The sequence below is a fragment of the Aulonocara stuartgranti genome (assembly GCF_965226115.1).
Source record: "Aulonocara stuartgranti genome assembly, chromosome: 15".
In the NCBI taxonomy this organism is placed as follows: Eukaryota; Metazoa; Chordata; class Actinopteri; order Cichliformes; family Cichlidae; genus Aulonocara; species Aulonocara stuartgranti.
In genome coordinates, this window is record NC_138951.1 from 31,099,012 (window position 1) to 31,114,815 (window position 15,804).

At 40.4% G+C, this 15,804-nt stretch overlaps 2 protein-coding genes across 5 annotated transcripts in view; one reads left to right on the forward strand and one right to left on the reverse strand.

Annotated features, from left to right (window-relative positions):
* ccn6 (cellular communication network factor 6) overlaps positions 1–955 on the forward strand; it is a gene marked incomplete at its 3' end in the record, with an annotated part of 68,208 nt that extends 67,253 nt beyond the window's left edge. For both annotated transcript variants that reach the window (XM_082505373.1, XM_082505372.1), the window contains 2 exons: positions 367–560; positions 674–955. In XM_082505373.1, coding sequence (XP_082361499.1) covers positions 367–560; positions 674–955 — 476 coding nt within the window. The remainder of the gene's footprint in view (positions 1–366; positions 561–673) is intronic.
* A 55-nt stretch (positions 956–1,010) lies between these two features.
* Positions 1,011–15,391, reverse strand: tube1 (tubulin, epsilon 1). Of its 3 annotated transcripts, XM_082505352.1 has the most exons (12): positions 15,208–15,391; positions 14,962–15,035; positions 10,131–10,183; positions 9,957–10,014; positions 9,167–9,282; positions 7,601–7,722; positions 6,093–6,280; positions 5,803–5,975; positions 5,145–5,285; positions 2,725–2,865; positions 1,964–2,138; positions 1,011–1,546 (listed from the first exon to the last, which is right to left on the reverse strand). In XM_082505352.1, the coding sequence occupies exons 1-12, from the start codon at positions 15,230–15,232 to the stop codon at positions 1,388–1,390; spliced, it is 1,425 nt and encodes a 474-aa protein (XP_082361478.1). In that variant the 5' UTR covers positions 15,233–15,391; the 3' UTR covers positions 1,011–1,387. The 3 variants fall into 3 exon arrangements, with proteins under 3 accessions (XP_082361478.1, XP_082361479.1, XP_082361480.1); XM_082505353.1 differs by lacking the exon at positions 14,962–15,035; XM_082505354.1 differs by lacking the exons at positions 14,962–15,035; positions 15,208–15,391 and adding an exon at positions 13,775–14,947.
* Between the last annotated feature and the right edge of the window lie 413 nt (positions 15,392–15,804).

Consider the following 15,804-nt stretch of genomic DNA (forward strand, 5'->3'; position numbering starts at 1 on the left):
GAGTGCACGGCGGACGCTAATGTTTATGTCACTTTTTACAGAATCAAACTAGAAGTAATGTCAGTAATTCCAAGCCTTAAACACTGCATGGATGTACTCTCTGCCGCAGATCAACAGTGGATAATATCTCGATATTATCCACTATTGTCATGAGACATTAACAAACAAAATCAGTAACGCAGCATGCTTATGGTATAGTAACAGTAATCCCTTACTTTACTTGTTACTTGAAAAGTAATCAGATTACAGAAATGCATTACTTTTAATAGATTACTGCCCATCTCTGATGGAGACACAGCAGCTTGTTGGAATGATTCTGATCTGTGCTTTGCTTGACACAGTACCCTTTAACTGTAACACTGAAAGGTTACAGGGACCCTCCTTTAGCCTGGAAGAGGAACTGCCTAATCCAGACCACCCACTGGAGTCCCTGCTCCAAGACCTGTGGCCTGGGCATCTCTGTACGTGTCAACAACGATAACAGCAAGTGTGAGATGAGGAAAGACCGCCGCCTGTGCTTGCTGCAACCGTGTGAGAAAAGCGTGCTCAGGAGTGTCAAGGTGGCATCTTTAGCTTTAATCTGTCTGAATCTTTAATATTTTCATTTAATTTTTAAAGTTTTTTTTCTCAAACTCTTAAAAAGAAAGACACCAATTGCTATTCCCACTTCTAGGTGCCAAAGGGAAAGACGTGCCGACCCAAATTCCAGGCAAAGAAAGCAGAGAAGTTGACTCTCTCTGGCTGTACCAGCAACAAGAAGTTTAAGCCCACATACTGCGGTGTGTGTACAGACAAGCGCTGCTGTGTCCCCAACAAGTCACGCATGATCAAGGTCAACTTCACCTGCAAAGGAGGCTCCAACACACAGTGGAAGATGCAGTGGATAACGTCCTGTGTGTGTCAGAGGAAGTGCAACGATCCGGGCGACATGTTTTCTGACCTGCGTTTACTCTAAGGACCCCAAACGTCAGAGACGCAGAGTGGTGCAAGCCCCGCTGTGAGAAACTAAGGACTGAAACACACATACACTTTAATTCTCCCTTAGTAACAGTTTTGCACCTCCAAAAGGACAAAAACAAAACTAATTTTGAGAAAGAAGAACAACAGATCATTAAAAAAACAAAACAAAGTTTTATGGAGCACTCTTCAGGACAGGTATGTGCACTAACAACAAGGAATATGGCCAGTGTACTAGCTTTAACATTACCTCATAACAGAACAATCAGGGAGCTTGGAAAAGCAAATAGAAGCTTTAGAGTAGATTAAACTGATGTTCTCTTTAAGTGCTGTTTGGAACACTTTGACCATGCCATACATTAGATAACGTTGATATGTAAAAGCTTCAGTTCTGTGAGTTTGATTCCCAGATTCACAGCACAGCAGACCTTCATCTGGCGATGGAGAGTCTGGGTGCATCAGGCGTGAGTCTGGCCTTGGTGGCATCCAGATGATGATATTCTTCAATCAGTGAGTTGAGAGAGGCAATGGCCTCTGAGAAGAAGCTCTGTTCCATCCCTTCTACATGCAGGTAGTGGTGTAAGTGAGCCTAAAATGAAAAAAACAAAACATTAAACTGAGTCTGACTGATGTGTTTGTCAGATTTAGAGACTGATATGCATTTGCCAATAAGCTTGAAGAATAAACCTGAGATATCATTTCACCTGAAGACAAACTGCTTTGTTTTCTGTGGCTGTACCTGCACCACATATTGAATTAAATAAGAGAAAATACACATTTTGAAATCCATGTATGCCTCTAAACTTAAACCAGTGCAGGTAGACTATATGCCAAGTTATCTTTTGTAGCTACATTTTACAGATGGGTTAAAAGGTTTAGGGTTTAAGCTAGAATTAGGTTTAGGCTAAGAGTAGACTATAGGTTTGTAATAGTAAAATTTAAGTTATTAGATCTGGGAATGCATTACTATCAAAGAATGTCCTCACAAAGACAGCTTGAGACGCACCTTCTTCCTGTAGAGCTTGGTAAAGCGTTCCCTGAGCTCCATGAACGTGGGCTTCACGCAGGTGTTGTTGGCCAGAGCTAACAGGGAATGGGAGTGTCCCACGGGAGGCACTGAACACAGACTCGTCTTCCAGCCTTCCTGGTTCCATGAGACAAAGGGCAGTGATGGTCTCAGTCTAAAGCCAGGAGAGAGGGGAAAATAACTGTATATGTAATGTTTAACATGTGAGCTTCACATGACAACCAAAAGACTTTGTTTAGTCTCAGTTTACTGTACTTTAAACTGTACTTTATCCTGAAATCAATATGTGAACAGTTCCCTAGCTAGGAGCTATGACTTTAAATCCAGAAACCAAGCACATTTACTTCACTAGCTTTAACAACAATCAAACAACTGGAAATGAAACAGTAAAAAAAAACAAAAACAAAACAAAACAAAAAAAAAACTTCACTTGTCTGCAGATATATATATATATACTTCCTTCCTCCTCCTACCTCTTTTGCCAACAATTTTAACACAACAGTCACAGTACAAAATGTGTGTGCCAACTGAAAAGGAGTTCTGTGAGAGCAGTGGTTAGAGGAGAATATAGTAAGAGCTTGTGGCTGAATGCAGTAATCATGACTTACTGCTAGTGCTCAATGGGTATACTATGGGAAAAGGTGAGTGTGTGGATCACTGGGTACGTTGGAATGGTTGCATGAAATCGTTACATCTTTTGGTGTAGAATTATATACAGAAATAAAGGATTTTCCTCTGACCTCTCGATGTTCCTGCGGACATCAGAAACCTGCACGTTACCCCTGACCATGAGGGCACAAGCCAGGTACAGGCTGTGCTTTGGGTCAGCTTGTATTAGCTGGTGGTCTTTACTGAAGGCATCGCTGAACATCTGATCCAGTCTAGAGCGCACGGTTGGAAGACAGGAGAAGAAAAGAAATGCTTGTATCAGTTGATCAACTTTACAAGAAATGAATGTGCATCAAATCATGTTAAATATTCCTTTTATAGCTTTTTCTTCCAGCCTCAATGAACCCGATTTTAACTGAACATGCCTTGAAGATTTTTATCAGAAGTTCAAAAAGACTGGGAACCAAGACGGCAGTGTTTGGCATAGAAGAATGTTTGCACCTTTATTTATGTAGGGAAGTCCCAAAGAGCAGGCGAGATATTTTTAAGCAACACCATGCCCTGCATTCATACAGTCACATTTATTTACTGCTGGGAGTTATCCAGTAAAACCACCACTCTTTTTGACCAATAAGCATCTTCATAGGAGGAGAGAAGGTCTCTGTGGCCCACACAAGGCCACTTTTGTGGCAGCTGTTGCTGGGAGGAGGTAGGCAGATTGGTGTTTTTTTTTTTTTTTTTTTTTTTAAATCCTACGTCTGGAAAGCTAAAATTGAACTTGCCGCTTTTTCACATAATAAAAAGAAAGCTGGGGCTTTGTGGTGTTTTAAACTCTTACGCTTCTGTTTAACTAGGAAGAAAAGTGTTATTCTGAGTTTTTAGTAACTTGGTTATTCAGATCAGGTGAGTTCATTAAAAAAAAAAGCTTTATATTTAATACAAACTCAAGGTCGAATGTAAAGTGTTAAACCTATTTGAACTGGATCTTACTTTAATACTATTTTTCAGTAATGATCAGCAGAATTTCTCAACTATTAATCATTAAGTACTGGATTATTATTTAAACCATTCACAACTCTTAGCTACGCCTCTATTTTCCAGCTGTTTCCCCACTTCTGCATCACTGCTTATATTAACAGAAGTGTTAAAAGGTGTTTGCCTCCTTCCTGATTTTGTATTTCTTGTATGTTTGTCACAATTAAATATCCATCAAACAAATGTAAATATTAGACAATATATGTTTATTATTTGGCAGTTTAATTCTACATCTGATCTATTACTTTTACCTAACTGATAACTTTTCTGCTCAAACTTGAGGCATTCGGTTCTTTACTTTTCCAATTTTTTTGTGACCAGACAAGCTAATCTGTCACTTGGACACTAACCTGTGGGGTGTTTGTACTTTGGGTTGAAAATCATAGACTAACCAGGTCATTCATAGAATCATTTTAAAAAGAAAGCTTTTATAGGAGATAATTAATTGATCATGAGCAAGTTTCACTTTTTTCACTCTACCACTGTAAAAGCAGACATTTGGGCAGTTTGCCACTCATTGGTAAACTGAAGCATTTAGGAGTGTGTAAAGAACACCACAATTCTTCCCAAGGTCACACCATGCAATGCTCAGAGGAAATCCAAAAGACCCAAGAGCTACAACTGAGATTCTACAGGCCTCTGTTACCTGGTAAATGTTAAAGGTCATGACAGTACAATTACAAAAAAAAAAAAAGACTAACCAAGTATGGCTTATTTGGATAAAACCACTGAAATGGAAATTGCATAGAAATTATGAAAACCAAAATGTTGAAATATATTCTATTTTTTGACTTTGCATAATATTGCAAACTCTATGAATAAAAAAAATAACAACAAAAAAATCCATTATTTATTCAATTAAATACCCTGAATTCAAAAATTTAGTAGCATAACATAATTTCAATTAAGTACAAAGAATATAATAGGCAATTACCACCGAATATGCACAAGGTGTGGATATGAATGAAGGATGAACACAAAACCAATGATGTTATTGTGTATTTCTTACAGGAGTTTGGAACTATTGTCCTGACAAAACTGAAATGTGCAGCACACTGAAACCATTTAAAAATGTCATGTTTAGTGTTCATCTGAATTTGGGGCAAACGGTCAATCATTTCTCTCTGTTTTCATAGTGATTTTGTGTTTAAACCAGATGTTAAGGATGTGGTTGTGTTCCTTATGTCTAGAATGGTGTCAGGGACAGGAGTTATGTAAGCTGCAAGCTTCAGCCTATACTCTTTCACATGATTCATATCAGGAAAATATTTGAATCTAAATTATGCCACTAACCATATCAGCCACCCCATCTGTAGGAAATCGTGAGTCAGTCCTGCTTGACTGGTGCTGTTTCATCATCATGTTACAAATGACAGTTTAAGTTACGGTGTAAACCAACCGAAACCACTTCTAAATGGTCAAGTCATCAATGGAGGGGTTCATGTGAGGAGGAGCTCTGCAGGACACACAACAACTGTCAGGTAAAAATAACTGCACCGATGGGCACAAGGCTTACCTCCTTGTGGGCACATTAATATCTGCTAATGTGTAGAGGGGTGTGAGACTGGGCACCAGGTAGTGTAAACGAGGAAAGGGCACCAGGTTCATCGCAATCTCATTCAGATCCATGTTGAGGGAGCCCTCAAACCGGGCTGAGCTGCAAATAAAAAAGTTATAATGACATGCTCAATTTGACTGCATAATAACGTTAAGTTCCACTAATTAGGGATAACTAAAAGAAGCAAATCTAGAATATCTTCTTGATACATAGCACTGTGCAAAAGATCAAAATACTTTTATTCATAAATAACTTCCTAAGTTGACTTGTGTGACAGTACCAAATCTCCAGGTTGACTCTCAAGCCCTTGCAGGACTCTCACAGAAGCTTTTAATGATAAGATAGCATCACGCGATAAACACCTGAAATGCTTTGACATCTCTGGTTAGTGTCTTATGCTCCAACTTTGGCTGACTCAAAGGGCCAAAATTAAAACAGACAGGAGACTGCAGATGAAAGCCCAAACTGGCTTTACTGACTGTTATTATGAAGAGAATGGATACTAATGCATTTATTATGGCAATCTTATGGACTAGAAAAAATGGTCAAAAGGGTGTTAATGTTTTTCCTTAGCACACGGGCTTCTACTGTATATGAGCAAACAGTAATACTATACCTGGTAATATTGAGCAACAGGTTAGCCACAATGTTATTCATAGCATCAAAGGGTTTTTCTGCCCCACTGAGGCCTTCCTGTCCAGAGGTGACTGCGCTGTTTCTCTTGATATTTAAACCAGGCTTTGTACCATGGGACATAACTTTAATCTTGTTCACAATGTCAACCAATGACTGGAAGGGGAGAAATGAGGGAAAAGAAGAAATCACATTCAGTTTGACAGTTTTCATTTATGTGCGTTGCACAGACATTTGCAGGGAGAGAGGGGAGGCATTTCTGAATCCACAAACCTGGTTTTCCACTAGCAGGACACAATCAGCGTGCTCTGTGAGCTTGTTCATGGCAAGGACACTGTTGTATGGTGAGGTGATTACGTCATCTTCCCCAGATGGATAGATGGAGGTGACAACGCGACACACCTCAGGGAACTCCTCCTCCAGCAAGCTGAGCACTCTGGTTCCCAGGCCAGAGCCAGTACCTTAAATCCATAGTCAGTAACTAATTAATTATCAGCTGTCTACAGAAAAATCCTTAATTTACTGACATGACAATTGAAATCTTATTTCTACACTGCTTGAAAAATTAAGGTAACACTTTGACATATAACAGTAGAGCTGCAATCCCTGGTAATCCCTGAGTCAGATCGTGGACACTGAAGATGAAGGGACCGATCAAGCTGGAGGAGACCTATCGGGTTTGGTTAGCCTGTGGGACCTCAGAGGCAGCTGATTGGTACTGGCAGGCCAAGCAGAATATAGCTTGGGCGGTGGGTGAAGCAAAAGCTTAGGTTGTGGGAGGAGTCCAGTGAAGCCTTGGACAAAGACTTTCGGTCTGCCTCGAAGTGTTTCTGGAAAATCGTCAGGAAAGCAGTGCTCTACTCTGCGGGTGTAGTACTGCGGACTTCAACTGAGTATATAGTCAGGCAGTGGAAGGAATACTTTAAAGACCCACTTAACCCCACTGGCATGCCTTCTATAGAGGAGGCAAGTCTGGGGACAAGGTCACTGAGGTAGTTAAACAACTATCGGTGGCAGAGTCCTTGGACTAGATGATGTTGATAAAATTCCTGAAGGCTCAGGAATGTCATAATCATCATGTTGCGGGGATATCTACTTAACACACCTCTGCATGGAGATTGAGGTAATGCAACTGGACTGGCAGTCTGCAGTGGTGTTTCCCATATTCAAGAAGGGGGAGCAGAAGGTGTGCTCCAACTATAGGGGGATTGCACTCCTCAGCCTCCCCAGGAGGGTCTAGGTTTTGAGCAAACGGCCTCAGAATTTGATCTCTGCATTTTGCAAAATGGTCCTGTTGCTTCATCAGGGAATGGCCTCCAGCTTAGAAATGTGGACGAGGCCCCTGGGGTAGACCCAGGAGACACTAGAGAGATTATATCTGTTGGCTGGTCTGAATAAGCTGGAGTACGTGGCTGCAGAGTGGGAGGTCTGGGTTTGTCTGCTGCCCCCATAACCCAGTCACAGATAAGACAAATAAAATGGATGGATGAATATTTGAATATATTATTTCAATAAGTTTTTTCTCTAAATTCTAGTTTCTATTTTATTTCAGCTAACTACTCTTACAGCCTTCACACAGGTCTAAAAGTAAAGAAGTGACGTGCGTGACAACAAAGATACAAAAATTAAGTAAGTGAAATGAAATCATGCACAAATGTATTCTTATTGGCTTTATTCATTTTTTTTGTCACTACAAATCTAACATGAATTAATTGAAGTAAAGCTTGGAGTACTGGACTGTGAAGCATGAATGAAAGGATGCCCTTGAATCAGAGCCTTACCTCCTCCCATAGAGTGAATGAGAAAGAAGCACTGCAGACAGTCACATTGCTCTGCTGCCTTCCTGAGCTTATCCACCATCTTCTCCCTGTAGGCCGAGCCGTACGTCATGTTTCCAACTGCCCTGAATGACAAGCACAAAACGATACCTTGGTTTTTCCCCCCTAATCATAAGATAATGCCAAAAATTGAACATTAATGATAAGTATAATTTTTAATGCTCAGGACAGATTTCATATTACTTTCATCTTTTATGATGATCACTATGTCAGATTAAGCAATTATATTGAGTGATCAACATGACAGACTGCCCGTTGCTCCCACAGCATGCATGATGTGTTAGGAAGTTGTCAGTAGCTAGTGTGTTCATGGAAAGGAAAGGTAACAGACAAAAGCAACTGAAGGGGCTGTCAGGATGTCCTGGAGCATCCCATGTTGCTCTTGTGTTTTTTTCATTACGACAAACTATGCAAGATAAAAGAGTCAAAGTTCAACTCTCCCTACGTTATACGTGTTGTAGGACATATAAAAGAGTTTAGTGCAAAAGTCATTCATGGTAAAAACAATATTGGAATTTTAAACATAGGGTATAATTATGTGGGCCAATAAAAAGATTGCCGTGCAGTGTAAAGGCTTTCTCGCCTCTAAGCAACAAACTGTGGGAATCAGACTGACAGTCTCAAATTGTTGTGGCATGCCAAGTACAGGATTTACCACAGGCGTCATGGATTGACTACATAATCCATTGGTGGTTCATTCACAGGCAATGCTACACTGTAAACAAGTTGCACTTTTTTGTGCAGACAGAAAATAAGCCACCGGCAGCTGAGAAAAATTTACAGGAGATAAAGATTATTTGAAGAAATTAAAAGCGTGTGCTAATATAACTCTGTGTCAAGTAGACTTCCTGTTAACATCCCATAACATTCCATAGCATCTGATATCACTGTGGGCCTTCTGCTTGACCATTTCCAATCTGTGAATCTGTGAAATCTTAGAGTCATATATTAAATACTTTACAAGAGATATATACTTTTTTGAAAAATATAGACTATTGGCTCATTAACATATGAAAAAAAAATTGTAAGAGGTCCTGTAAAGTCCCACATTGGAGCACACACTAGATAAAAAGATAGTACATAGTTGTATTTCACAATAATGCATGGAGACCTGGTCTACCTACAATTTCAGGTAGGTAGACCAGGGAAACCATACAGAGAAACTACTCACATCAGGCTGATCTTTTCCCTAAATTATACTCTGCACAATTGAGAATGTGAAAACTGAAAAAACAACAGTTAAGCCACCCGTGTTCCTCTTTCAGATTATACAAAATTCAACATATAGTGGATTATTAAGAAAACATGTTTAATTCTTTCAGACAATTACCAAAAAATACTTTCTTTGCAATCTCTTCAAAGACTATTCCCTGAATACCACTAGAACTGCATATAGTGTAACAGCACGTGAGCTGTAACACAACTCCAGCAGGATTTAAATTATGGTGTGCAACAGTTGGTAAAGTCCACGTGAGCTCGGTGGCATCCTGAGGCTTGTCTGTCTCTTACCAGTTGTTGCCTGAACCTGACACGTCTGTGAGTAGTTGCGTGCTATCAAACACTTCTCTTAACGGGCCCTGCAGGATCTGGTTGACCACACCCTCTTCCATGTCCACCAAGACCGCCTGTGGATTCAAATATGTGAAAATGAAGCCCGCTCATACATTTCAATGCTATCATATACTGAGCACATTCCTTTTACCCCAGTCATTTCATAATTCACCCAATGAATGCTGAACCTTTCAGTAAGCTCGACTCCAAAATAAAATGTGAAAAGAATACGCATCATCAATCAGTCTTAAGCTTATTATTATCCATGTTAAAGCCGTTTATCATTTTTCTTTGGGCCAAAGTTAACCCCAAAGGGTGAAATTTGAGATGCGGCAGCCCTTTTCTCATTTCTAGTAGAAGGCTTATTTAATGGAAACAGAAAGACGTGGCACCTCTGGCACAGCAAAAGCTACAGCCAAACTCAATGACTGAGAGAATCAGATATGGAATTAATTTGCATTTGATACAGTTGACCAAGAGATGTTCACAAAGAATTTACCTTCAGTATCAGTCCATACTAGCAACATTCAAAGCCTTATGCTTTGCATGTAAAAGACACTTGACTATGCCTGCACTGCTATTGTGAATGTTTCATAGGTTAAAATGTTTGCACACATAGGCTAACATCTATTTTTATTATTACCAACTCTGAAATTTCTGAAGTTCTAACTTCTTATTTGCTTAATTTTTATCCAGTTTTGACACAATAACTAAAAATTAGGGACTCGAGAGTCCTTCTAGAACTTACCCTGGCCTTCAGGTGTTGGATTCTCCCACCAACAGCAAATGCAGCCCCGTCACTTTTCCTGGAAAAGGACAGTCAGTGATTTAAAGAAAAAAAGGGTAAAAAAAAAAAAAAAAGCAATACATTTGGAAAACTTATATGTCAATGAACAACTGGAGGAAAGCAGGTTTAACATACCTGGAATCCACATTTCGGAAAAAGCTATTGAGGGCTTCATCGTACAATCCCCTCTGAGGATGAAGGAAAAAAAAAAAAGATTTAGGAGCTGTGAGAGTCATGTCTGTTTCTTACAGGACAAAACAGGGCACACAGAAAACAGACATCCCTTAGAACAAAGGTTTAGTGAGAAAACATAATGACTTCCCTGATTATCATAGATAAGATGTTAAAAAATTTACTGAAAGTTTTTCTTGGTCACTTAAATCTACAGTGCTGTGAACAAGTATTTGAACTCTTCCTGATTTTGCTTTGTTTTTGTTTATACCAGCTGCATCTACATTTTTCATTCACTTAAACATAAGATTATAGTAGACTAGGCCTGGGTATCTGGTGAAATGGTGAATCAGTAGTTTCTACATAGTTGATGCATTTTACCTAAACCCTAAGAATTACTGCACATATCACTGGAACACTTTCAGTTTTACCATGATAAAATTCATGTGAAATCAGGATTTCATTTTTGGAAATTAAATTAAATTGTTTCTAGTGCTTAAGACCAACATCCCTAAAGCTTATGAACTACAGAAGGCAGCTAACATTTAAACTGGAAACCAAAATGATTACAACTTGGATAAAGCTGAGGTAAATATCTCTCTGTCACACTAAAGAAATGAGTTATTAACTACCCAGCTGAAATACAGCGCTGAAAAATGAGGTTTTCTAATCATTAAAAAAAAAAAGAGAAGCATTCTCTGAATCACTTAGGGCGTGTCTGCTGAGGCGTCAACTGACAGCTCTCACATCATCTCAAACAGACTGCACAAAGCAGACAAACAGAGCTGGAATTGATTTAACGCAACAACACAAGTCAGAGAAGAAAATTACAATGTGTATTATACAATAGTGTTTGACACTTATCTGTTTTTCTGTCACAGTCAGTTTGGAATGCAATTTAAAAATGACATGACAATGTGGCTGGAAAGTCTGGTAATTATAAATTTACACCAAGATGAGAAACAAATAACACCCACACTGATTATTAAAGCAAAATACCCCACTATACATTATAATTCCTCAACATAGATACATTCGAGCTGGCCCCAGTGTTTTCTGGCATTTTCAACTCCTCACTGCAGGCATGTCATGTGCCTGCCTGCTTCAAGTCCTCCACCATAATCCCTGTCCCCAAGAAACCTAGGATCACTGGACTAAATGACTACAGACCCGTGGCTCTGACATCTGTGGTCATGAAGTCTTTTGAGCGCCTAGTTCTCTCCCATCTCAGGACCCTCACGGCCCCCCTCCTGGACCCCCTGCAGTTTGCATATAGAGCCAACAGGTCTGTAGACGACGCCATCAACATGGCCCTACACTTCATCCTGCAGCATCTGGACTCCCCAGGAACCTACGCCAGGATCCTGTTTGTGGACTTCAGCTCTGCCTTCAACACCATCCTTCCAGACCATCTCCGAGACAAGCTTTCCCAGATGAATGTGCCTGATCCCATCTGCCGGTGGATCACTGACTTCCTGACGGACAGGAAGCAGCATGTGAGGCTGGGAAAGAATGTCTCGGACTCCCGGACCATCAGCACCGGCTCCCCTCAGGGCTGTGTTCTTTCTCCTCTGCTCTTCTCCCTGTACACCAACTGCTGCACCTCCACCCACCAGTCTGTCAAGCTAATCAAGTTTGCAGATGACACCACCGTTATTGGGCTCATCTCGGACGGGGATGAGTCTGCCTACAGGAGGGAGGTTGAACGTCTGGTGTCCTGGTGCAGCCACAACAACCTGGTGCTGAATGCCCAGAAGACAGTGGAGATTATTGTGGACTTCAGGAAGCACACAGCCCCACTCCCCCCCATCATCCTGACTGACACCCCCATCACCTCTGTGGACTCATTCCGCTTCCTGGGTACCACCATCACCCAGGACCTGAAGTGGGAGCCCACCATCACCTCCGTCATCAAGAAAGCCCAGCAGAGGATGTACTTCCCGAGGCAGCTGAAGAAATTCAACCTGCCAACACGGACGATGATGCAGTTCTACACTGCAATCATCGAGTCCATCCTCACCTCCTCCATCACCGTGTGGTACGCTGGAGCCACTATCAGGGACAAACAGAGACTGCAGCGTGTTGTGCGCTCTGCTGAGAAGGTGATTGGCTGCAGACTCCCATCTCTGCAGGACCTGTACACCTCCAGGACATTGCGGCGTGCAGCTCGGATCTCAGCTGACCCTTCTCACCCTGGACACAGTCTGTTTGACCTGCTCCCCTCAGGCAGGAGGCTCCGGTCCATTCGCACCAGAACCTCTCGCCATAAGAACAGTTTCTTCCCCTCTGCTGTTGGACACATGAACAATAACCATATGACTGTTCCCACCACTAACACATGACCCTACGCTGTGTCACTGCATCATTCCATGTTTGGCACTGATCACCACCTGCACTCATGTATATATCTTTCTACGTAGCACTCTTAATTCTTATTCTCATGTATATATCTCATGTATAGCTCATGCACATATCTTTCTACGTAGCACTTTTAATTCTTATCCCTACTTTTATTTTTTCATGTCTATTTAAGTGCTATTTATGACACTACTTAAGTGCTATTTATGACACTATGTTTGCACTGAAGCACCGCAGCAATTTCCTAATGTTGTAAACCTGCTCAACATTTGGCAATAAACCCCTTTCTGATTCTGATTCTGATTCAAGCACATAATCAACACTTACTGTGGACTAAGTTACTAGAGGTGGGAATCACCATACATCCCACGATACGATCTTATCAAAATACTTAACGCACGATACGATATTATTGCAATTTTTTAAAATATTTTGCGATATTCAGATTCTGTACATAAAGGTAAACTTTATCAATATTCATTTTATCTAATATCAAAGTCTCACACTCAGTCTTTCTCTCATTTCAGTCAGTTTTATTGTTGACAAACTGAACGGTTTGTATTACAGTCTAGTCCAACTTAACTGAATGCAACCATCTGGTACAATTATAGCTATTCTGAACTATGCAATTTATGAAAACTATGCAGCCCATTCAGCAACTGAAGAACTTGAAAGTAAATTAAAACAAAACATTTTACATTAAATAAAAAAGTTTTAAACTTAATTAAAATAAAACATGTCTTAAATTAAAATAAGTAAACTGTCATGTTTATTGCTGCCAAAAAACAAGTTAAACACATTTGGACAGTGAAGGAATGTCAGGATTCTTGCTCAGAAAAAGGATCAACATGCTCTGAAGTCAGAGTTCCAGTCCACAAACTTTTTTGGTAACAAAATATCGATTTCTGCTGTCCCTGTATCGATACATTATTAGCAAACAAAATATCACGATACTACATAGTATCGATTTCCCCCCCCACCCCTATAAGTTACCAACTAAAGATAAGCAAACACAAAATCTTTCACTCTGCAATGACAAGTATAACAGAAAATGGTGGTGAGACAGGGAGGAGACAGTTGGTTTGGGTCTGTTCACTACTAACAGCTGGTGAGTCCCAATTTATACAGTGTAAAATAATTAGAATAATGCTAATAGAAATGTACATTTGCTGATAATAGTCAGACATAACATTATGACCACCTGCCTAATATTGTCTCAGTCCCATTTTTGCTTCCAAAACAAACCTTACCCATCGAGGCATTGACTCCACTAGCCCCCTGAAGGTTTGCTGTGGTATCGGCACCAAGATGTTAGCAACAGATCCTTTAAGTCCTGTAAGAGGTGGGGCCTCCAGTGGATTGGACTTATTTGTCCAGCACATCCCACAGATGATCGACTAGATTGATATCTGGAGAATTTGGAGGGGTAAAAAATGCCTCAAAGTCATTGTTGTGCTCCTCAAACCATTCTTGAAGTTTTGCTTTGTGACAGGGTGCATTATCCTGCTGACAGAGGCCACAACCATCATGGAGTACTGTTTCCATGAAAGGGTGTACATGGTCTGCAACAATGCTTGGGTAGGTGCTACATGTTAAAGTAACATCCATATGTATGGCAGGACTCAAGGTTCCCAAGCAGAAGATTGCACAAAGCATCCCACCGCCTCCACCAGCTCACCTTCTCATAGTGCATCCTGGTGTTATGTGTTCCCCCACTAGGTGATGCACATGCACCCACACCTCAACCAGTTGTCTAGCCATCACAATTTGGCCCTTTTCAACCTCTCAAATCCTTATTAAATTAAGGAAAGCCTCCAAGCCCCCCCTTAACACATGGACAAACATCACAGACTGAGGAAAGCAGACAGTTTTCCCACCTTGGTTGTTGGAGGTGCATGTGCCAGAGGTTAATGACACTTTTGCTGTAGTTTAAGAAATGCTAACAGTTGAAGGTGTTTGTTGCTCCCAGCTTTTTGAATGAGTTTCTCCTCTGAGTTGATTAAATATGCTCAACTTTAAAGGTTTTCCTACACTAACTAAAGTTACTTGTACTTGAATTACATTTTGCTATTTTGTACTTTTACTACAATGCCTTGACATGATCCCAAAGGTGCTCTACTGGATTGAGGGATGGTGGCTCTGGTAGCCATTTGAGTACAGTAACCCCCTTTCGTGTTCAAGAAACCAGCTTGAGATGATCTGAGCTCTGTAACGTATTGTCTTATCCAGCTCAAAAGCACAGGTGTAATTATAAAAACGTTAAAAGCGGCTGTGTTTCACCCAGAGATGCTGTGTCTACGGGTTTTTGGTTGTATAGTCTGGGTCACCAGAACATTAGAAAGACAAACATGTGCTTTTCCTGTCGTAACAAGTCAGACTTCATTATTATTCGTCGGATACCTTCGTTGTGCTGTGCTGTGTATGTAATTGCACTTACTTTATTGACATGGGCATGCTCTCGCAAAGCAAGATCCCAAAACCTGCAGCCAACCTGGTTGCCGCACTGTCCAACTGCAGAACGGAATTTCAGTTTAACTTAAAAAACACAATTAGTAGTAATACAGATTTCATTTGTTAAAGGTATGTAGCTACGTCACATAAAACGGAACTACTTGACATAAACACCGACCTGGGGGCTAAGCTAGCCTCCTACCTGTCATTTACCGCGCTGAGTTTCACTCACCTTGGACCACAACGGACTGTGTCATGTCAACAACACCCCATACACGTTGTAAAAGTGCGAAGCTAATCCATAATGACTGTTCCGTTTATGTTATCCATCAATAAGATCTTCACAAGACTTTTGAACACCTCTTCTTCCTCGCGCCTTAGCTATGTTTGGTCGAGCATTGATGACGTCATTTCCATGGAAACGGAACGTACGTTTCAGCCACTGACCCCCCCACTCCCCAAAAAAGTGTGTGTGACGAACAAAAACAAACAATAAAGACATTTTTAAAAAGAAAAAACAGGAGGTTTGTAGTAATATAATATAGCAGTTTTGTAGAAACCACACATTAAATGATTAAAATCTCTTCTGTAGTTTAACTCCCATTAATAAAGTTAAAATAAAGGATGGTATGAGATACTGGTTTTTAAAAGCAGAATAAAAGCATTTAAGACTGTAAACTATATTTTGTCAGTGATGTTACATTATGGTTGAATTTTGTGTCTCAGCGTGGGTGCCAAATTAAGGTAGGTATATGTTTTTCCAAAATTAAAACAATTAGAAAACGAAGAGTTTTCAACCAGTTTTCCAGTGTTTTGCCTTGGTATTTAT

Excerpts from the sequence above, each read along its gene's own strand:
- tube1 (XM_082505354.1), bottom strand. The coding sequence starts at position 13,906 with ATGTGCTGGACAAATAAGTCCAATCCACTGGAGGCCCCACCTCTTACA. Across the intron at positions 10,015-10,130 it reads TTCCGAAATGTGGATTCCAG|GAAAAGTGACGGGGCTGCAT; the intron begins GTATGTTAAACC and ends GTCCTTTTCCAG. Across the intron at positions 6,281-7,600 it reads CATTCACTCTATGGGAGGAG|GTACTGGCTCTGGCCTGGGA; the intron begins GTAAGGCTCTGA and ends TATGGATTTAAG.